The following is a 23,396-nucleotide window of genomic DNA, read 5'->3' on the forward strand; positions in this document are numbered from 1 at the left end:
ATGCTTGAAGAGATCCAGCAAGGCTCCATCAAATTTCTCACTAATAATATCAAGTGTGTCCTGAAGTGGTACCCTGGTGAACAGAGACACCACATCAAAACCCAGTTCTAAGCGAAGAAGGGAAATCAGAATGGGGGGAGTATATAGAGGGTCTGTACAAGGGTGATGTACTTGAGGGCAATATTATGGAAATGGAAGAGGACGTAGATGAAGATGCAATGGGAGATATGATAGTGCGTGAAGAGTTTGACAGAGCACTGAAAGACCTGAGTCGAAACAAGTCCCCAGGAGTAGACAACATTCCATTAGAGCTACTGACGGCCTTGGGAGAGCCAGTCCTGACAAAACTCTACCATCTGGTGAGCAAGAGGCATCAAACAGGCGAAATACCCTCAGACTTCAAGAAGAATATAATAATTCCAGTCCCAAAGAAAGCAGGTGTTGACAGGTGTGAAAATTACCGAACTCTCAGTTTAATAAGTCACAGCTGCAAAATACTAACGCGAATTCTTGACAGACGAATGGAAAAACTCTCAGACGCTGACCTCGGGGAAGACCAGTTTGGATTTCGTAGAAATGTTGGAACACGTGAGGCAATACTGACCCTACGACTTACCTTAGCAAATAGATTGACGGAAGGCAAATCTACGTTTCTAGCATTTGTAGACCTGGAGAATGCTTTTGACAATGTTGACTGGAATACTCTCTTTCAAATTCTGAAGGTGGCAGGGGTAAAATACAGGGAGCGAAAAGCTATTTACAATTCGTACAGAAACCAGATGATAGTTATAAGAATCGAGGGGCATGAAAGGGAAGCAGTGGTTGGGAAGGGAATGAGACAGGGTTGTAGCCTCTCCCTGATGCTATTCAATCTATATATTGAGCAAGCAATAAAGGAAACAAAAGAAAAATTCGGAGTAGGTATTAAAATACAAGAAGAAGAAATAAAAACATTAAGATTCGTCGATGACATTGTAATTCTGCCAGAGACAGCAAAGGACTTGGAAGAGAGTTGAACGGAATGGACAGTGTCTTGAAAGGAGGATATAAGATGAACATCAACAAAAGCAAAACGAGGGTAATGGAATGTCGGGTGATGCTCAGGGAATTAGATTAGGAAATGAGACACTTAAAGTAGTCGATGAGTTTTGCGATTTGGGGAGCAAAATAACTGATGATGGTCGAGGTGCAGAGGATGTAGACTGGCAATGGCAAGGAAAGCGTTTATGAAAAAGAGAAACTTGTAAACATCGAGTATAGATTTAAGTGTGAGGAAATCGTTTCTGAAAATATTTTATGGAGTGTAGCCATGTATGGAAGTGAAACGCAGGCGATAAATAGTTTAGACAAGAAGAGAATAGAAGCTTTCGAAATGTGGTGCTACAGAAGAATGCTGAAGATTAGATGGGTATATCACGTAACTAATGAGGAAGTATTGAATAAAATTGGGGAGAAGAGAAGTTTGTGGCACAACTTGACCAGAAGAAGGGATCGGTTGGTAGGACATGTTCTGAGGCATCAAGGGATCACCAATTTAGTATTGGAGGGCCGCGTCGAGGGTAAAAGTTGTAGAGGGAGACCAAAGGGATGAATACACTAAGCAGATACAGAAGAATGTAGGTTGCAGTAAGTACTGGGAGATGAATAAGCTTGCACAGGATAGAGTAGCACGGCGAGCTACATCAAACCAGTCTCAGGACTGAAGACCACAACAACAGCATACGCACCAGTCAGTGTTTCCAAAGGCTGCAACTTGCAACGTACCAACTACGTTACGTAGTACTGTGTAAATGTACCATCTCCATTTTTCACTTTCAATTTCTTTTAAAAACTTAAAGAACAATATTTGTAATAATAAAAGCATAACGGTTTCACCCGTAATTAAACTGAAGCTATTCACGCCGCCCATATGGCGACATGAAATGTTCTATTTGCCTTATTATTCAAACAAATGTAAGCGAGAGTACTCCGATGACATTTGGCAGGCATACGCCAGAACTATTTGTGGAGAATGCTCTGAATTACATAGAGCGGGCAGACGCACTGGTTCACATAGCGGGAAGTATTACGGAGTCCCAAGTGCGCGGGAAAGTCGAAAGCTTCTAGTAGCTTCTAGAACAAATCCAGCGTCGGAATACCTTTCTGATAGTAACAAAGCGAGCGGGCTTGATATTTCTGTGGGGAAACAAAACAATTAAAATCGCTCAAAACAGGAAAAGCCACTGGACGTAATGGGATACCAGTTCGATTTTACACAGAGTACGCGAAGGAACTTGCCCCCCCCCCCCTTCTTCCAGCGGTGTACCGTAGGTCTCTAGAAGAGCGTAGCGTTCCAAAGGATTGGAAAAGGGCACAGGTCATCCCCGATTTCAAGAAGGGACGTCGAACAGATGTACAGAACTATAGACTTACATCTCTAACGTCAGTCAGTTGTACAATTTTGGAACACGTATTATGTTCGAATATAATGACTTTTCTGGAGACTGGAAATCTACTCTGTAGGAATCAGCATGGGTTTCGAAAAAAACGATCGTGTGAAACCCAGCCTTCGCTATTCGTCCACGAGACTCAGAGGGCCATAGACACGGGTTCCCAGGTAGATGCCGTATTTCTTCACTTCCGCAAGGCGTTCGATGCAGTTCCCCACAGTCGTTTAATGAACAAAGTAAGAGCAAATGGACTATCAGTCCAATTGTGTGATTGGTTTGAAGAGTTCCTAGATAACAGAACGCAGCAAGTCATTCTCAATGGAGAAAAGTCTTCAGAAGTAAGAGTGGTTTCAGGTGTGCCGCATGGGAGTGTCGTAGGACCGTTGTTATTCACAGTATATATAAATGATGATGCTGTAGTATATTGAGAGGTTGTAACAATGGAAAATTGTTCTGAAATGCAGGAGGATCTGCAACGAATTGACGCATGGTGCAGAGAATGGCAATTTAATCTCAATGTAGACAAGTGTAATGTGCTACAAATACATAGAAAGATCCTTTATCATTTAGCTACATTATAACAGGTCAGCAACTGGAAGCAGTTAATTCCATAAATTATCTGGGAATACGAATCAGGAGTGATCTAAACCGGAATGACCACATAAAATTAATCGTCGGTAAAGCAGATGCCAGACAGATTCATTGTAAGAATCCTAAGGAAATGCAATCCGAAAACAATGGAAATAGGTTACAGTACACTTGTTCACCGGTGTGGGATCCGTACCAGATTGGGTTGATAGAAGAAATAGAGAAGATCCAACGGAGAGCAGCGCGCTTCGTTACAGGATCATTTAGTAATCGCGAAAGCGTTACGGAGATGATAGATAAACCTCCAGTGGAAGACTCTGCGAGAGAGACGCTCAATAGCTCGGTACGGGCTTTTGTTGAAGTTTCGAGAACATACCTTCACCGAAGAGTCAAGCAGTATATTGCTCCCTCCTACGTATGTCTCGCGAAGAGACCATGAGGATAAAATCAGAGAGATTAGAGCCCACAAAGAGGCATACCAACAATCTTTCTTTCCACGAACAATACGAGACTGGAATAGAAGGGAGAACAGATAGAGATACTCAAGGTACCCTCCGCCACACGCCGTCAGGTGGCTTGCCGAGTATAGATGTAGATGTAGATATAGAAACTCCGTACGACTTTGATGTGCGATATTGCCATTTATCGTCATAGAGACAAAATAGTCCCAATTACTAATAGTCTCTCAGGTTAAGAAAAGTATAATTTAATAATTATCTAAAGAAGGTATTTGAGGACAGTGCGTGAGGAAACTTACATTTCATATTGTTTGATTTAGTTTCAAAACTGAGTGACTCATCGGTGGAGGGGTGCGAGCTTAGATGTTTGCGCCCTCAATCCAGAAAGTCATTTTTGGGTCGTCATTGAGATCAGATCCGTATCTTATCGCACCGCTAAAATATTCAGTGTACGAGGTTTGACATTTCACGCCAATGGCGTCTTGGAGCGAAATGCTGTTGACATTCCTGCGCACGCCTGTGTTTAATGTATAACTGCCCGAAGTTTCACTGTTGTATGTCTGTTAGTTATTGTTCAGTGCTAGTTAGAGGAGCAATATGTCTGCATTAAATTTTGCGCCAAACTCAAGAAAATCTTAACAGAGATACATCAAATGATGCAGGAAGCCTACAGTAACGAGTCTGAAGCCGTACTCGGTGTTGCGAATAATTCACACGGTTTAAAAATGGCCGGACAGAAGTTAAAGACGATCCTCGTTCAGGACGCCCTTCGACTTTTACAGTCGACTCTCGTGTCAGGGTCGTCAACGAAAACGTGCGTGCCATCCAAGACTGACTTTCGGAGAGACTGCAGAAGAATGTAACATTTCAGTGGGATCATGTCAGGAAATCCCGACGCAGCATTTTGGAATGCATCGTGTTGCCGCCAAGTCCGTCCCACGGCTCGTGAGTCAAGACCAGAAAGACCATCACCTCGCAATCTGTGAAGAACTTTAGTACCGCGCAAATCAGAATGAGATGTTCCTTGAGAGAATCATAACTGGTGGATAGACGTGGGTCCATGGCTATGATGTTCAGACGAACGTGCAATCTTCACAATGGGTCGGGAAAGATTCTCCAAGACCAAAAAAGCTCGTCTGGTCAGGACAAATGTCAAAGCTATGCTGATAATTTGCTTTGTCTCTGAAGGATTAGTTCATCAAAAATTCGTGCCACAGAGACAAATTGTTAATCAGTGCTTTAGAAGTCGTTTAACAACTGAAAATGCTATATTCTCTTTGCTCTGTGAGGTACTGGATGGGCTAAACAAAAGGTTTCGAACGCTTGGCATATTTTTTGATTTAACTAAGCATTTGATTGCGTTGATCACAAAATGTTGCTGCAGAAGTTGGACCATTACGGAATAAGGGGAGTAGCTCACAATTGGTTCACCTCTTACTTTAGCAACAGGCAGCAAAAGGTCATTGTTCACAATGTTGATAACGGCCTTAATGTGGGGTCTGAGTGGGGTACTGTCAGGTGGGGGGTGCCCCAGGGATCAGTGTTGGGGCCACTCCTGTTCATTATTTATATAAATGATATGCCCTCTAGTATTACAGGTAACTCTAAAATATTTCTGTTTGCTGATGACCCTAGCTTGGCAGTAAAGGATGTTGTGTGCAACATTGGCTCGGTTTCCAATAGAGCAGTAAATGACCTAAGTTCATGGCTTGTAGAAAATAAACTAATGCTAAGTCACAGTAAGACTCAGTTTTTACAGTTTCTAATACACGATTCAACAAAACCTGTCGTTTTAGCTTCACAGAACGGGCATGCGATTAGTGATACAGAGCAGATCAAATTTCTAGGTGTTCAGATAGATAGCAAGCTGTCGTGGAAAGCCCATGTTCAAGATCTTGTTCAAAGACTTAATACTGCCATTTCTACTATTCGAACGGTATCAGAAGTGAGTGATCGTTCGACACGTAAATTAGTCTACTTTGCTTATTTTAATTCACTTACGTCGTATGGTGTTATGTTTTGGGGTAACTCTTTCCATTCTAAAAGGATATTTTTGGCTCAGAAACGGGCGGTACGGGCAGGAAGTGGTGTGAGTTCACGAACCACTTGTCGACCTCCGTTCATGAGTCTGGGTATTTTGACATTGGCCTCTAAAAATGTAAATTTCTTATTGTCGTTTCTTGTTACCAATATTAGTTTATTCCCAACAATAAGCTGCTTTCACTCGGTTAATACTCGGCAGAAATCACACCTACGTTTGGATCGGACTTCCTTAACTCTTATGCAAAGAGGTGTGCAGTATACTGCTGCATCCATTTTCAGTAAGCTGCCACTCGAATTCAAAAATGTTAGCAGTAATCCACGCGCTTTCAAATCGAAACTGAAGAGTTTCCTCATGGGTCACTCTTTCTATTCTGTCGAGGAGTTCCTTGAAAAATTAAGCTGATTCTTATTGCATTGGTGATAGCGTTCGCTTAAACTTATGGACACGTTTTTGAGGTTCATGAACATTTATTTTTATCTGTTATTACTTTTATGTTGTAATTTCATCTACTGACACGGTCCATGACCTTGAAGATTTGCTCCTCAATTTTGTGCTACGGAACTTGACGTGTAAATAAATAAATAAATAATTGGACGTGTTGCGACACCTGCGAGAAAATGTGAGGAAACGGCCTGAATTGTGGCGAGACAATTCATAGCTCGTGAACCACGATAACGCACCCGCACATTCATCCCTGTTGGTGCGTGACTACTGCACAAAAAATTAAATCATTGTGCCGCCACTTCCCCCGTACTCTCGTTGATACGACGAAGGTTTGCAACTATAGACGAGATAAAGGAAAATTCGCAGACGGCGCTTCGCGCGATCCAGCAAGAGGCTACAACGACCGCCCCCGAAAGTGGAAACAGCTTTAGGAGCGGTGTATCAATAGTGGTGGAGAGTGTTTCGGAGACCGTGCACAATAAGTAAAAAATAAGCATAGAAAAATTTTGTGGACCCAGTTCCGGAATTTTTTATCAGGCCTCGTATGCGGTCGTTAAGTACTTTCGAAGCACTAAAGCTTTACAGGCACTGCTCTGAGTGTATGGAACAGCACTTGAGGAGCCACAGTTTATTCCGCTATTAATACACACCAATAAACGTGTACGTGACTGAGTGACTTTGTGTAGTACAAGATTTAATTAATCTGTGGCAAACTTCAAAACAACGATAGGACCGCGCACGGCAATCAAGATGCTGCCTCATCGTCATCGGTAAGTGATTTCATGGATGGCTCGTCGCTTGTGTGAAATTCCGGTATGTCTTCGAAAGCACTGCACGTAAGATGGCCGCCTGGAAGAGTGCAGACAACAGAACCCGAATTCACTGTTTCGCGTTTGTGTAGGCGAACGAGTGCGACTGTAGTTTCATTATTAAAAGACACATCTGGCAGTGCAAAATTAACCATGATTACTCTGAGTGAAGCCAGTATCCAAATTCTATGTGCATCCAGTAGAGATGTATTGTACTAGAAGTGGGTGACATATATCAAATTTATGTAAGTAGTAGGGCCTGACAGATAGTGAAGAATAATACGAACATGAATGGTGGTTGTGTAATCATATGCGTCGGAAGGAGACACTTAAGTCTGAGACTGTCATTCGTGTGCTCTCTATTCAACAATAGGTGCCACGTACTACTATAATAGCAATCCCTTGCAGATGTAGCTTATGGTTTCTTTGAGGACAATGTCGCTCTCATTTACATTTCAGTTGTCATGGTATATCTGTTCTCTTATTTACAACGAACCTTTCCACTTTTCAAATTACTTTGTTTATTTGTTTCTTCCCGCTAGAGATTATAGCGGGAACGCCGTGGACTATCTTTGAAGGCCACATGTCTTCGTGAAGTATGGTCTGAGATGCTCGCAACGCTTAACAAACGTCAGGTGGCCATTGGCGCAATGCACGCCCTAATTAATGTTCGAGGGTCACTCCAAATGAAATGCACACTATTTTTGTAAAAATACAGTTTTCATTCTGCACGTGTTAAAGTTTTACAGAGTGTAGATACATCCTTCCCACTTGTTTTCAAACTTAGTTCAACCTCTTCCCGTAAGTGGCGCCGTCACAGCATGTCTTCAAGGTGGCTGCTACACTTAACGTTCGTCAGAAGCAACGTGCTGTCATAGAATTCCTGTGCTGTGAAAATGAGACAGTCGGAAACATCCACAAGAGGTTGAAAAAGGTGTACGGTGATGCTGCTGTCATAGTACAGTTAGTCAGTCGGTGGGCAAGCAGGTTACGTGATGAAAGCGGGCACGGCAATATTGAGGATTGTCCTCGCAGAGGCAGGCCTCGTACTGCACACACTCCAGACAATGTGCAGAGTGTTAACGAATTGGTGACTGCTGACAGACGTATCACAGTGAACGAATTGTCACACTACGTTGGGATAGGGGAAGGAAGTGTTTGCAGAATACTGAAAGTGTTGGCGTTAAAAAAGGTTTGTGCCAAGTGGGTTCCCAGGATGTTGACAGTGGCTCACAAAGAAACAAGAAAAACGGTATGCAGCGAACTTTTGGAACAGTACGAGAACGGTGGAGATGAATTTCTTGGAAGAACTGTGGTAGATGATGCAGCATGGCGCCATCATTTTTCAACAGAGACGAAGAGGTAATCAATGGAGTGGCATAATGCAAATTCACCCAAGAAAAAAGAATTCAAAACCACACCTTGTGCTGGAAACGTTATGGCTAATGTGTTTTTCGATTCCGAAGGACTCTTGCTTGTGGACATCATGCCAAGTGGAACCACCATAAGTTCTGATGCATATGTGACGACACTGAAGAAACCTCAAGCTTGACTGAGTTATGTTAGACCACATCTGCAAAAGCAGGATGTTTTGCTGTTGCGCGACAATGCACGGCCACATGTCAGTCAAAAAACCGTGGAAGCGATCACAAAACTCGGGTGGACAGCACCGAAACACCCGCCGTACAGTCCTGACCTGGCTCCATCTTTTTGGGAAACTGAAAGGCTCTCTTCGTGGAACAAGGTTTGGAGATGATGACTCCCTTGTGCATGCCGCCAAACAGTGGCTCCAACAGGTTGGTCCAGAATTTTATCGTGCGGGTATACCGGCTCTGGTTCCAAGATGGCGTAAGGCAGTTGAGAGGGATGGAAATTATGTGGAGAAATGAAACTATTGTTCCTAAACGATGTATCTACACACTGTAAAACTTTCAAACATGTAGAATAAAAGGTGGATGTTTTAAAAAAAGTGTGCATTTCTTTTGGTGTGACCCTCATAATTTCTTTGGCATCCCTGCTCTCAAGTGACTATCTAGTGCCAACGATTACCTACCAACAACGATCAAAATTATTTTTAATCATGTTACAGCATTTGGTTTAGTCTCCATGGTAGTTAGGCGGAATAAATCTCCGAGTAAGAAACATCTCCACCAATCCTGCTAACTTCTAAACTTGTCTTTACTACAGAATAAAAATATAGTCTGCTATTACTAGTACAAACTTAAGTTATGTACTGTAGTTGCAATACAAATTTTTTCGCTACGTTGTCTAAAGTCTTGACAGTGTATGGGTTTGCACCAACTTCTAAAACTATTAACTACTTCCTGCTGGCCAGCATACAGAAGTGGTGCAATTTCACGCATTTCCTTTTTTCCTAGAATGTTATCAGTCAAGGAAGAGCTACAGCCATTACCAGAGATGATAAGTCTGTAGTTACATCTGAGATGCAGATTCATATAATGGATCATATATGAGGCGATACGCCGTCGAATGGAGAGCTGTATGTTTGTAGCCGTATGAGTGCTGGAAAGTTGCAGGGATTACCTCATCTCAGTATGTGGTTTTTATGAAAGTGTTAGGTAAAAGTCTCCAGGTGCTAATATCTTTACTGTTGCCATGGAAACAAAGATCGACGACTAAACTCCTTCAGAATCAACATCATTATATTGCGTGGTTACAATGAAACTGACGGTGTTGCGAGTGCTGCAGTGTGGGCTGTATATATGGCAGGATGCTGATACTTTGTAGATATGTTCACTAATCGGTGCGCTCGCGCAGTATGCTGAAAAAATAACAGTTTCACTTCCCGCCGAAGGGTGAAAACATCGCGCTGAAGGTAGTCAAATGCCGTGTGGATGCACGAAAAGGGAGGGAACTGATGTGATAACGGTGGTTATGGCTCATTTATTAGCATATGGTCACAAGTTACAATATGCATTCAGTATGATCCCACAACTCGTTAAGATGCTGTATCCGCAACATGGCATGTTCGACAGTTGCTTGTGGCATATTGATATGTCATCGTGTGCTATGCTTCAGGCTAGTAAGAATCTGGATGCATCGCCGATAGATAAAATCTCCCATGGACGCCACAAAGTCACAAGTACACACATCAAAAAGAGCTTTGCAGCATCCCCGTTCCCAGAACTCCTGAAGATAGATGTTGACTGTGGATATTGTGTCACAGACTGTTCAGAGATGTCACTACACCTGCCCAAACATGTAAACAACCTTGCATGAGCAGCGCCTATTAGACGGAGGGAGTCCGACAGCCGATCAGTCCCAGTCATTCCACCAGGAATGACTCATGTAGTCTGTAGTTCAACCATGTCCGGACGGTCAATAACGCGATTCGATCGCGTCCCCATTGTTACTTTGTGCCAGGAAGGGCTCTCAACAAGGGAAGTGTTCAGGCGTCTTGGAGTGAACCAAAGTGATGTTGTTCGGACACGGAGGAGGTACAGAGAGACAGGAACTGTCGATGGCATCTCACTCAGGCCGCCCAAGGGCTACTACTCCAGTGGATGACCGCTACATATAGATTATGGTTTGGAGGAACCCTGACAGCATCACCACCATGTTGAATAATGCTTTTCGTGTTGCCACAGGACGTCTTGTTACGCCCCAACTGTGCGCAATAGGCTGCTTGATGCAACTTCAGTCCCGACGTCCATGGCGAGGTCCATCTTTGCAACCACGACACCATGGAGCGCAGTACAGCTGGACCCCACAACATGCTGAATGGACCGCTCAGGATTGGCATCACGTTATCTTCAGCGATGAGTGTCGCATATGCCTTCAACCAGACAATCGTCGGAGACGTGTTTGGAGGCAAACCGGTCAGGCTGAACGCCTTAGACACACTATACACCGACTGCACCAAGGTTGAGGTTCCCTGCTGTTTTGGGATGGCATTATCTGGGTACAACGTACGACGCTGGTCGTCACGGAAGGCGCCGTAACGGCTGTACGATACTGGAATGCCATCCTCCGACCATATCGGCAGCATATTGGTGAGGTATTCGTCTTCATGGACGACATTTCGCGCCCCCGTCGTGCACATCTTGTGAATGACTTCCTTCAGGATAACGACATCGCTCGACTAGAGTGGCCAGCATGTTCTCCAGACGTGAATCCTATCGAACGTGCCTGGATAGATTGAAAATGGCTGTTTATGGACGACGTGACCCATCAACCTCTCTGAGGGATCTACGCCGAATCGACGTTTAGGAGTGGCAATCTGGTCCAACGGTGTCTTGATGAACCTGTGGAAAGAATGCCACGACGAATACAGGAATGCATCAATGCAAGAGGACGTGTTACTGGGTATTAGAGGTAGCGGTGTGTTCAGAAATCTGGACCACCACCTCTGAAGGTCTAGCTGTATGGTGGTACAACATGCAATGTGTGGTTTTCATGAGCAACAAAAAGGGCGAAAATGATAATTATTTTGATCTCTATTCCAATTTACTGTACAGGTTCCAGAGCTCTCGGAACAGAGGTGATGCAAAACTTTTTTTTGATGTATGTATTTAAGTAAGGGGATCTGGAAAGCCACACATCTAGAAATTGTCTAGAGATGATTCTGTCACTACTGAAGGTTTCTCAAAGCAAATATTTCACATGGTAAGCGGTATGTAGAGTCGTCCCATATTGCATGAAAGTAGAGGTGTGGATACAGTTGTAGTTTTGGAAAACCGGAACCACATGTTCCATAAGGAGGTACTGATAACATGCAAGGTGTCATCTCCTCAAAGGAAAACGGACCGAGAACGAAGGAGCTTGTGAAACCCGACCACACAGTCACATAACCTGAGTGCAATGGGTGTTCCTGCACAACATGTGGTGGAGCAGAGCTCCATATGCTACAATTTTGTACATCCCAGGCTCCGTGCAGAGTAAAATGTGCCTCGTCCGTGTAATGAATATGTCATTCATTTCATTGGGTGCCAAACAAACAAAGGGCAAAGTCACAGCGATGTAGCCCATCTTGGGACTCCATTTGGTGCACATTCTGAATCTTGTAGGAATACCAATGTAAAATTCACTCCAAAATCTTTTGAACCCTTGGCCAGTGGACAGATAATTCCCCTATCACATCTCAAGTAGTGGCTGCAGAATCTGGGGGATGTGCTGCACGTTCGGCTGTAGCTACAGCAGCTCCATCAGCAAGTGCCACAGGAATAGGCCACCTCCCTCGCCCTGCCGCACCACCTAAATGACCTGTTTCTCCAAATTTCTTGATTGTCTCCTTTAGCCCATTTATTAAGAAGGGGTCTCTTCGCAGCTGCTTCTGTCGGCCATATTCCCGCTAGGCAGCGCTGCTAATGCTGCCATTCTGGTAAAGTAACTTCACCAGCAGTGGACAGGTTTTCGTCTCACTAGCTATGGCGTTTCGTACGGAAAACTTCAACCCTCTTAACCGTTTTCCACCAACAATCACTTCACATAAGAAATCAGCAAATAGCGCCAAGTGACGAACTCCATACTGCTGTCAAAACAGGAAACATCTTACATTATGACTACTTGCAGTGCCGTATTTTCGCCTGGTGGCAGAAAAGTGAACTATTACTTTCTTCAGAATACTACGAGAGTGCACCGATTAGTGAACATACAGGTACCTACAATGTTTCAGTGTCCTCTGATGTATGCAGCCCACACTGCTGCACTCGAAACACCATCAGACCAATTATAACCACCAAATATCTGTATTTGCTACATTCAGTTGTCACCTAACGATGGTCTAAGAAGCCAGAAGCTGGTTCGTGCCCAAATACATACAATTTTGCAAAACATTAGGAAAATTTTTTCTTATATAAGAACAAGTTACAAAAATTATCCAGAAAAATTTAAGGTTTTTTCAAATGAGAAAACATGGTCCAACATATAATATAGTTATGTCCCTAGGAACAAATATTTTGTTCAAATTTAAAAGTACTGCAAGCGAGAAAACCTTTTCAATACTATATTTAATTTCTATGTGCTATCTTATTAATACAGAGGGTGACTATTATTAAACGATATGAAATAAAATCGTCATAGCTTCTGAACGGTTCGCATTAGGAAGTTCAAACTGCATGGTTGGCCGCGGGGAATGATGGGAATTAGTATGTGAATATTTTCATTTCGATGGGCTCGCCAATAAGCAAAATTAGGCCATGAAGATTTTGGGAGATGATTTCATCCCCATTATCAAAACTGACGCTGATTTAGACATGACGTGGTTCATGCAAGTTGGATCTTCACCCAGCCGAAGCAAGAGTGTGTTTGATGTACTGGAGGAGCGCTTTGGGAATCGCATTTCTGGCTCCGGGCTACACAGAGACCACTGGCGTGGCCCTCCATTGGCTGGAACTGCCTCCGTATCTGAACACATGTGACTCCTTTTGTGGGGCTACATTAAAGAAAAGGTTACAGCATTAACCCCAAAACCATTGCTGAGCTGAAAACGGCCATTCAGGAGGTCATCGAGAGCAGCGATGTTCCGACACTTCAGTTAGTCATTCAGATTTACACTGTTCGTCTGCATCACATCATTGCCAATGACAGCAGGCATATGAAACACGTCATAACCTAAATCCGAATATCTATAGTGACGTTTACATGTTGCATAAAGTGTGTGTACGCCGTAGTTTGTAACTAATTTACGTTTTTTTTCACATAGTTCAATAATAGTCACCCTGTACTACATACCAATAATCAGTAAGTAATATCAAATTAGGAAGGAGTATTATCAAAAACTTGTTACAGGTTAAATGCATTTTCAAATATAAGCTACAGGAAACTGACACAAAGTTCCATTTTCAAGAGAGATAAAATTTGTAAATAATAGATTTCAGCTATCAGTCGTCCCTTTTAAATTTTATTGGCAGATCTAGATTTCAGCTAGCAATTAGCCATTCTCAGTGCTAAGAATACAAGAGGTACATAGTTAGATGATGTCAGAAAAAAGTTGCAATTAATGGTTTGTATATTACATACCACTATCATTTTTGATCAATGCATGTAATGCCTGTTGGCCGGGCTTCGTCCACAGTCCATTGAATACTACTGTTTGTGGAAGGTGGGCTGCATGGAGAACAAATCGGTTGGTTACATGGCGCCATCATGCCTTTTTCTGCTCTACTGTGCAGTCTACACACCAAAGACGTAATAGAGGAAATAAAAGAAATAGTCAAGGGTGGAATTAAAATTGAAGATGAAAGGATGTATGTCGTAAGAGTCGCTCATAATGTCAAGATCCTCACTGAAAGTGAAGAACTACAGGGACTATTGAATGGAATGAAAAATATAATGAGTTCAGAATATGGACTGAGAGCAAACCAAAGAAAGACGAAAGTGATGAGTAGTAGAAGTAGTGCAGTTAGCGACAAACCTAACACCAAAATTGGGGACCACGAAGTAGATGAATTTAAGGAATTCTGTTACCTTGGAAACAAAAGGAATTATGTTACCTTGGGAGCAATAAGACATTTGACAGACAAAGCAAAGAGGACAAAAACAAACAGACTACCACAGGCAAAAAGGGAATTCCTGCTCAAGAGAAGTCTGTTATTGTCAAACATCGGCTTTAATTTGAGGAAGAAAATTTAACTTAGGCTGCAGCATAGTATGAAAGTGAGCCATGGATTATGAAAATATGGGAAAAGAAGATGATCAAACCGTTTGAGATGTGTTGCTACGAAAGGATGTTGCAAATTAGGTGGACTGATAAGGTAAGGAATCGGAAGGTTCTCCGCAGTTTGAACGAGGAAAGGAATATATAGAAAACACTATAAGAAGGAGGGAGAGAATGATATAACATCTGTTTTCCATGGTACTGGAGGGAGCAGTAGAAGATAAACACAATACGAAAAGACAGACATTGTAAATCATCAAGGAAGTAATTGAGGACACAGGTTCCGAGAATTACTGGTAGCCCAGGAGAGAATTCACGATTGGCTGCAGCAAACTAATCAGAACAATGATGAACGAAGAGATGAATTATCCTTGTTACTTTCCTTGATGTTCATCAAACTATTTTCAAGGTATTATCCATTCCGTTCACTTGTTGCCCACAGCTCATAGACTAGTGGATAGCGTTGCTGCCTCTGGATCACGGGGTGTCGGGTTCGATTCTCGGCCGGATTGGGGATATTCTCTTCCCGGGGCCTGAGTGTTTGTGTTGTTCTCATTATTTTATCATCATCATCATTCGTCAGAGTGGCTAGATTTGATTGTGCACAAATTGGACTGTGTAAAAATTGGGACTTCGTATGGGCGCTGAAGACTGCGCAGTTAACCGCCCCACAAACCAAACATAATCTGATATAATTATGAAGCCGCAATAAAATTTCGGCCACTTCTCTGATAACAGACTCCGAGTATTATGTGGTCAGAGACAAAACTTTCGGTTTTTCAAATTGTATTTTATGCCCGAAATTACACTACTGGCCATTAAAATTGAAACACCACGAAGATGGCGTGCTACAGATGCTTAATTCAACCGTCAGGAAGAAGATGCTGTGATATACAAATGATTTGCTTTTCAGAGCATTCACGCAAGGTTGGCGCCGGTGGCAACACCTACAACGTTGCAGGCACGTGACGCGGTAACAAGAGTATGTAAGCGGAGCAGACACAGATGCAGGATCACTCTAGCGAAGACATGGACTGCAGATACTTAAATCCATTGAGATGGTCCACTTTGACAAATGACAGATTATTATTACCCTACTGGCCATTAAAATTGCTACACCACGAAGATGGCGTGCTACAGACATGAAATTTAACGGACAGTAAGAAGATAATGTGAGAAGCAAATCATTAGCTTTACAGAGCATTCACACAAGGTTGGCGCCGGTGGCGACACCTACAATGTGGTGACATGAGGAAAGTTTCCAACCGATTTCTCATACACAAACAGCAGTTGACCCGCGTTGCCTGGTGAAACGTTCTTGTGGAGCCTCGTGTAAGGAGGAGAAATACGTACCATCACGTTTCCGACTTTGATAAAGGTCGGATTGCAGCCTATCGCGATTGCGGTCTATCGTATCGCGACATTGCTGCTCGCGTTGGTCGAGATCCAATGACTGTTAGCAGAATATGGAATCGGTGGGTTCAGGAGGGTAATACGGAACGCCGTGCTGGATACCAACGGCCTCGTATCACTAGAAGTCGAGATGACAGGCATCTTATCCGCATTGCTGTAATGGATCGTGCAGCCACGTCTCGATCCCTGAGTCAACAGATGGGGACCTTTGCAAGACAACAACCATCTGCACGAACAGTTCGACGACGTTTGCAGCAGCATGGACTATCAGCTCAGAGACCATGGCTGCGGTTACCCTTGACGCTGCATCACAGACAAGAGCGCCTGCGACGGTGTACTCAACGACGAACCTGGGTGCACGAATGGCAAAACGTCATTTTTCCGGGACGAATTCAGGATCTGTTTACAGCATCATGATGGCCGCATCCGTGTTAGGCGACATCGCGGTGAAATCACATTGGAAGCGTGTATTCGTCATCGCCACACTGGCGTATCACCAGGCGTGATGGTATGGGGTGCCATTGATTACACGTCTCGGACACCTCTTGTTCGCATTCACGGCACTTTGAACAGTGGACGATACATTGCAGATGTGTTACGACCCGTGGCTCTGCCCATCGTTCGATCCCTGCGAAACCCTACATTTCAGCAGGAAAATGCACGACCGCATGTTGCAGGCTCTGTACAAGCCTTTCTGGGTACAGAAAATGTTCCACTACTGCCCTGGCCAGCACATTCTCCAGATCTCTCACCAACTGAAAACGTCTGTTCAATGGTGGCCGAGCAACTGGCTCGTCACAATACGCCAATCACTACTCTTGATGAACTGCGGTATCGTGTTGAAGCTGTATGGGCAGCTGTACCTGTACATGCCATCCAAGCTCTGTTTGACTCAATGCCCAGGCGTATCAAGGCCGTTATTACGGCCAGAGGTGGTTGTTCTGGGTACTGATTTCCCAGGATCTATGCACCCAAATTACGTGAAAATGTAATCACATGTCAGTTCTAGTATAATATATTTGTCGAATGAGTACCCGTTTATCATCTGCATTTCTTCTTGGTGTAGCAATTTTAATGGCCAGTAGTGTATTTTCAAGGTATTATCCATTCTGTTCATTTGTTGCCCAAAGCTGTCTCTGATATAATTGTCCGCAGCTGGTGGACTAGCAGCTAGCGTTGCTGCCTCTGGATCACGGGGTCTTGGGTTCGATTCTCGGCCGGATTGGTGATAGTCTCTGCCTGGGGCCTGAGTGTTTGTGTTTTCCTCATCTTTTTATCATCATCATTATCACCATCATTAGTGACAGTGGCTAGGTTTAATTGTGCACATTTTGGACTGTATAACAATTGGGACTTTGTATGGGCTCTGAAGACTGCGCAGTTGAGCGACCCACAAACCAAACTTAATCTGATATAATTACGAAGCCACAATAAAATTTCGGCCGCTTCTTTGATAGTATTATGTGGTCAAAGAGAAAACTTCCGTTTTTACGAATTGTATTTTATGCCCGAAATTAGAATAAAAACGAACAGTTTTAACAGAGACCAGGGGTACATGCTAAATAGGGCATGGGGGAGTGCTTCGGAAACTGAACGAAAGTACTGACGTAGGCTTTGCGCTTGTAGGGAAGCTGGAGCGGTAGTTTCAAACGTGGCGCCCGCCTGTCGTGCCAATGCGAAAAAAATGGTTCAAATGGCATTGAGCACTATGGGACTTAACAGCTATGGTCATCAGTCCCCTAGAACTTAGAACTACTTAGACCTAACTAACCTAAGGACATCACACAACACCCAGCCATCACGAGGCAGAGAAAATCCCTGACCCCGCCGGAAATCGAACCCGGGAACCCGGGCGTGGGAAGCGAGAACGCTACCGCACGACCACGAGATGCGGGCGTGCCAATGCGACGTCACTCCATCCCACGGTGGGACGGAGCCGCTAGGACCTGCGCAACTGGCAGGCGCCACTCCGACCCTATATGGAAGGTTCCAGAGCGCTGCCATTACATCTACACTGAAGAGCCAAAGAAACTGGTACACGTGCTCTTCTGTCACGTTGGACGATTCTCTCCAGTCTTCGTTGGTCCCTTTCTTGCAGGATCTTTTTCCGGCCACAGCAATGTCGAAGGTTTGATGTTTTGCCAGATTTCTGATATTCACAGTACACTCGTGAAATGGTCGTACGGGAAAATCCACACTTCGTCACTACCTCGGAGATGCTCTGTCCCATGGCTATTGCGCGGACTAAAACATCAGACTCACTTAAGTCTTGATAACCTGCCATTCTAGCAGTAGTAACTGATCTAACAACTGTGCCAGACGCTTGGTGTCTTATATAAGCGTTGCCGACTGAAGCGCCGTCTTCTGCCTGTTTACATATCTGTGTATTTGAATACACATGCCTACACCAGTTTCTTGGGCGCTTCAGCGTATTCAAGCTGCCCAATGGCAATCGCTGATTTCAACTCCCGATGACAACGGCGGAGACAGCTGTGGAAAGCTTGAGTGCTTTATTCAAAATCACGCGGCTTCTAAACCGAGAAGATTTCATTGAAGCATGCCTCTGCAAAAGACTCCGAGGACCTAATTACGATGCCATCGACATACCACGTAGTTTTTATGTAAACTGGAGGTGGATGGGGGCAGAAAGGACAGGGTCTATTGGTGTCTGCTGCATTTGCACTTTATGTGGAATCATCGGCGACGATTAAAAAATGTGTGCTGGGCAGGGATTCGAACCCAGGACCTCCCGCTTATTAGGCAGTTGCGTTAACCACTGCACCACCCAGAAACAGTGTTTATAGCAACTGCATGGACTGTCTGAGCATGCTCCCTGGCCAACTCACACTTCCACCTAGCATCACCTACCTGGAATCCCCACCTATGTCATGCTACATAATATGTATCATAGCTGCGGATACCATGTAGTCTCTGACAACTGCGAAAGAAAGGATGCCACACATTTGTACATACAGGGTGGTCCATTGATAGTGACTGGGCCAAGTATCTCACGAAATAAGCATCAACCGAAAAAACTACAAAGAACGAAACTCGTCTAGCTTGAAGGGGGAAACCAGATGGCGCTATGGTTGGCCCGCTAGGTGGCGCTGCCACAGGTCAAACGGATACCAACTGCGTTCTTTTAGATACGAACACGCATTTTTATTACACATTCGTGTAGTACGTAGAGAAATATGAATGTTTTAATTGGACCACTTTTTTCGTTTTGTGATAGATGGCGCTGTAATAGTCACAAACGTATAAGTACGTGGTATCACGTAACATTCCGCCAGTGCGGACGGTATTTGCTTCGTGATACATTACCCGTGTTAAAATGGACCGTTTACCAATTGTGGAAAAGGTCGATATCGTGTTGATGTATGGCTATTGTGATCGAAACGCACAACGGGCGTGTGCTATGTATGCTGCTCGGTATCCTGGACGACATCATCCAAGTGTCCGGACCGTTCGCTGGATAGTTACGTTATTTAAGGAAACAGGAAGTGTTCAGCAACAAATTATGATGCCCAAGAAGGTGTTTTAGCTGCTGTAGCGACTAATCCGCACATCAGTAACAGACAAATTGCGCGAGAATCGGGAATCTCAAAAACGTCGGTGTTGAGAATGCTACATCAACATCGACTGCACAAATACCATATTTCTATGCACCACGAATTGCATGGCGACGACTTTGAACGTCGTGTACAGTTCTGCCACTTGGCACAAGAGAAAGTACGGAACGATGACAGATTTTTTGCACGCGTTCTATTTAGCGAAGAAGCGTCTTTCACCAACAGCGGTAACGTAAACCGGCGTAATATACATTCTTGGGCAACGGATAATCCACGACGGCTGCGACAAGTGGAACATCAGCGACCTTTGAGGGTTAATGAATGTATGGTGCTGCATTATGGGAGGAAGGATAATTGGCCCCTATTTTATCGATGGCAATCTAAATGGTGCAATGCATGCTGATTTCCTACGTAATCTTCTACCGATGTTACTACAAAATGTCTCACGGCATGACAGAATGGCGATGTACTTACAACATGATGGATGTCCGGCACATAGCTCGCGTGCGGTTGAAGCGGCATTGAATAGCATATTTCATGACAGGGGGATTGGTCACCGGATCTGACGACCCCGGATTTCTTTCTGTGCGGAAAGTTGAAGGATATTTGCTATCGTGATCCACCGACAACGTCTGACAACATGCGTCAGCGCATTGTCAGTGCATGTGCGAACATTACGGAAGGCGAACTACACGCTGTTGAGAGGAATGTCGTTACACGTATTGCCAAATGATTGAGGTTGACGGGCATCATTTTGAGCATTTATTGCATTAATGTGGTATTTACAGTTAATCACGAGGTAACAGCATGCGTTTTCAGAAATGATAAGTACACAAAGGTACATGCATCACATTGGAACAACGGAAATAAAATTTTGAAACGTACCTACGTTCTGTGTTTTAATTTAAAAAACCTACCTGTTAACAACTGTTCGTATAAAATTGTGAGCCATATGTTTGTGACTATTGCAGCGCCATCTATCACAAAGTGAAAAAAGTGGTCCAACTAGAATATTGATATTTCTTTACGTACTGCACGAATATGTAATAAAAAATGGGGGTCCCCTTTTTTAAGTTGATATCCGTTTGACCTATGGCAGCGCCATCTAGTTGGCCAATCATAGTGCCATCTGGTTTCTCCCTTCAAGCTAGACAAGTTTCGTTCTTTGTAGTTTTTTCGTTTGACGCTTATTTCGTGAGATGTTTGGCCCGGTCACGATCAATGGACCACCCTGTATACAAGGTGTCACATTAAAACCTCCCTGATTTCAAAGACCCAGGAAAAAAAAACCACAGTAGATACGAAAATGAAAAACGCATCACATTGTAGAGCATTCATTTATTTATCACCAGTAACCCTCTACACGTGATCCATTTGCAGCACGAAAAATATCGAGTCTATATTCAATTTGTTGCCAAGTGCTTTGTAACATTTCCGCTGGTATTGTTGCAATCGCATTAGTGATACGAAGTTGCAACGTAGGAATATCGTCCACTTAGGTCACATACACGCGGTCCTTCACGAATCCCCACACGAAGAATTGAAGCGGGGTAATGTCGGGTGAACGTGATGGTCAGGCAGTGGGTCCTCTCCGATCCAACGATTGGGAAATTTCCTATCCAGGAAGTTGCGAACAGCCATTGACCAATGCGATGGAGCTCCATCTTGTTGAAACATAATGTTAGGTTGCAGGTCTTGTATCTGAGGATACACAAACTGCTCCAACATGTCCAGATACACTGACCCATTCACTGTTTGTTCCACAAAGAAGAACAGTCCAACAATCCTAGCCCACACCAGATGTTTAGTTTAGGGCTACCACGAACATGCTCAATGACAAAGTGCGGATTTTGCGAACCCCAAATCCGAACATTATGCCTATTAACCCTTCCTTATAGATGAAAGGTTGCCTCATCTGAGGATAAAGATCTTTCCACGAAGCTGGCATCCATATCAATACGCTGCAGCATATCCCCAGCAAATTTTTGTCGGCGTGGTTTGTCGCTCGGCGTCAGATGTTGCAGAATTTGCACTTTGTAAGCACATGTACGAAGACGCTGGTGACCTAACGATGCAATGTTGATCGAGGTACATCAGGTTGCCTAGATGCTTAACGAATTGACTTACATGAGCTTCTGAGAAACGTTTGTCTGATGTCTTCTGAAACTGCGTAACGTGCACTGCCAAAATGTTTCAGAACATTGCCTGTTGCCAGAAACTTCCTGTACCGTTCCTTAATTGTTTTCACATCAGGTGGATCACATTCATAAATACGACGATAATTTCGCACAGTAATCGGCGATTTTGTTTCTGCAAACCACACTACTGCTTGCGCGCGCTACTGTGGAGTCGCCATTTTCACTTCATGCGACCATGCTGCACTCTCGCGACGATACTTGGTACTTCTGACGCGGGAATATAAATGCTTTTCAGATGCTCTACAATGTGGTGCATTTTTCATTGTCGTATATACTGTGGTTTTTCTCTCCAGTTTCTTTTGAGTTTGACAGCCTGTGCTTGTAGGTTTTATTTCATCTCCTTGAACAATAATCCCCTTTCCTTTTTTCTCAACGATTTAATTTATTGCTTACTCAATCTACAGAACGAACAACGTTGTAGTGAGGATGCTAGCCAGTCTCACTCTTCTCTCAAAAACTTTGGTTTCATGTAGTCTTGCTTCTGTACAAGTTGTAGACAAACTTTCACATTCCATGTCTTATCTCCACTATCTTCAGAATGTCACCTAAAGCTGTAAAAGCTTTTGCTAAATCTGCAAATTCTATGAATGTAGGCTTACCTTTTTTCAGTGTGTCTTCTAAAATTAATCTTAATGTAAATGATGGGCTCGTGGAATGATGACAAATAGCAGGGTGATTACTACAAGAGTGGAGAGCAGTCGTCTACTGTAGACTAGTGTACTTACGTAGTTCACTCAAGCGATAACGACGGGGATCTTTGGGGTTTCCTCTTCCGTGCACGCGTCTTTCATCAGCCAGCACTGTAATTTAGGACAGAAGAATAAATAATAACATGGCTAAAGATAAACATAGCAAATACAATTAAGGACATGATGTCCCACACATAACAGGTGAAAATAACACAGGCACTAGAGACTCCTAAAATTTGTTCTGTGTTAAGGAACTTATTGTCTGCCATGCATAGTAAGTATTTTATTGTGAAATACATCAGGTTTGCTAGTCTTGTGCGGGTCAATATCTCCCCCCTGCAATAGTGCTACGGTTAACTAAAGCAATACCAATGTGTTTTACATGCTATGCATTATCAAGGGATGAATGGGAGGATGTACTTTATGGCGACCCTAATAAAAGTTAGTAAAAAAAACAAAATCCCTTAATTGTTGACTTATGTGAAGAACATACTTATAAAGAAGTACTGACATGTAAGTAGTGTCCAAAACTTGAAAATATCTTTTGCCACACTCTTGGCAATGTCAATGCATTTTCAATAAAATGTAGTACCAAGCTGGGGTTTACTTTATGACAGCCACAAAAATATTTTAAAAGGCAGACTTCGTTCACTTTTCTTACTTTTGCTCACAACATACTTTTTATACAGTTTTTGATGTTTAAGTAAGGTCTTGGAACTGAAAATATTGAATAACACTCATTGCGAAAAGTGACATCTACTACTTACACTTAAATTTTTGGGGACAGCTTAACTCAAAATTTTTAAGAATTTATAGAATTTTGTAGAAGAATTCATTAAAAACAATAAATATTTTTCATCAAAATTTTAACATATAAAGTAACTGACTATATTATAATATTTTCAAAAGATGGGCATAAAGTACCTCCCTCCCTTGGTGTTGTGCGGGGTTAAAGGAAACCGCAACGAACTTTTGGGGCACATGGATCTGTTGTGCATAAAATTCTATGTGTACAGGAAGTTTTTGTAGAAACCTATAATGTTATCAGCGGTAGCAGTTTGTTCAGTATAGGTTTTATTCAAGTGGAGTATCAGTCTCTTCATTTATTATTGCGATGTGGTATCAGTCTGTTCT

The 23,396-nt window shown here is 43.2% G+C and overlaps 1 protein-coding gene across 4 annotated transcripts in view; it reads right to left on the minus strand.

Annotated features, from left to right (window-relative positions):
• LOC126293649 (carbonic anhydrase 1-like) overlaps positions 1 to 23,396 on the minus strand; it is a 133,913-nt gene that overhangs the window by 95,217 nt on the left and 15,300 nt on the right. For all 4 annotated transcript variants that reach the window (XM_049986930.1, XM_049986928.1, XM_049986931.1 and 1 more), the window contains exon 3: positions 22,299 to 22,373. In XM_049986930.1, the coding sequence (XP_049842887.1) occupies positions 22,299 to 22,373 (75 nt within the window). The remainder of the gene's footprint in view (positions 1 to 22,298; positions 22,374 to 23,396) is intronic.

Source organism: Schistocerca gregaria, chromosome 10 (genome assembly GCF_023897955.1).
Source record: "Schistocerca gregaria isolate iqSchGreg1 chromosome 10, iqSchGreg1.2, whole genome shotgun sequence".
Lineage (NCBI taxonomy): Eukaryota > Metazoa > Arthropoda > Insecta > Orthoptera > Acrididae > Schistocerca > Schistocerca gregaria.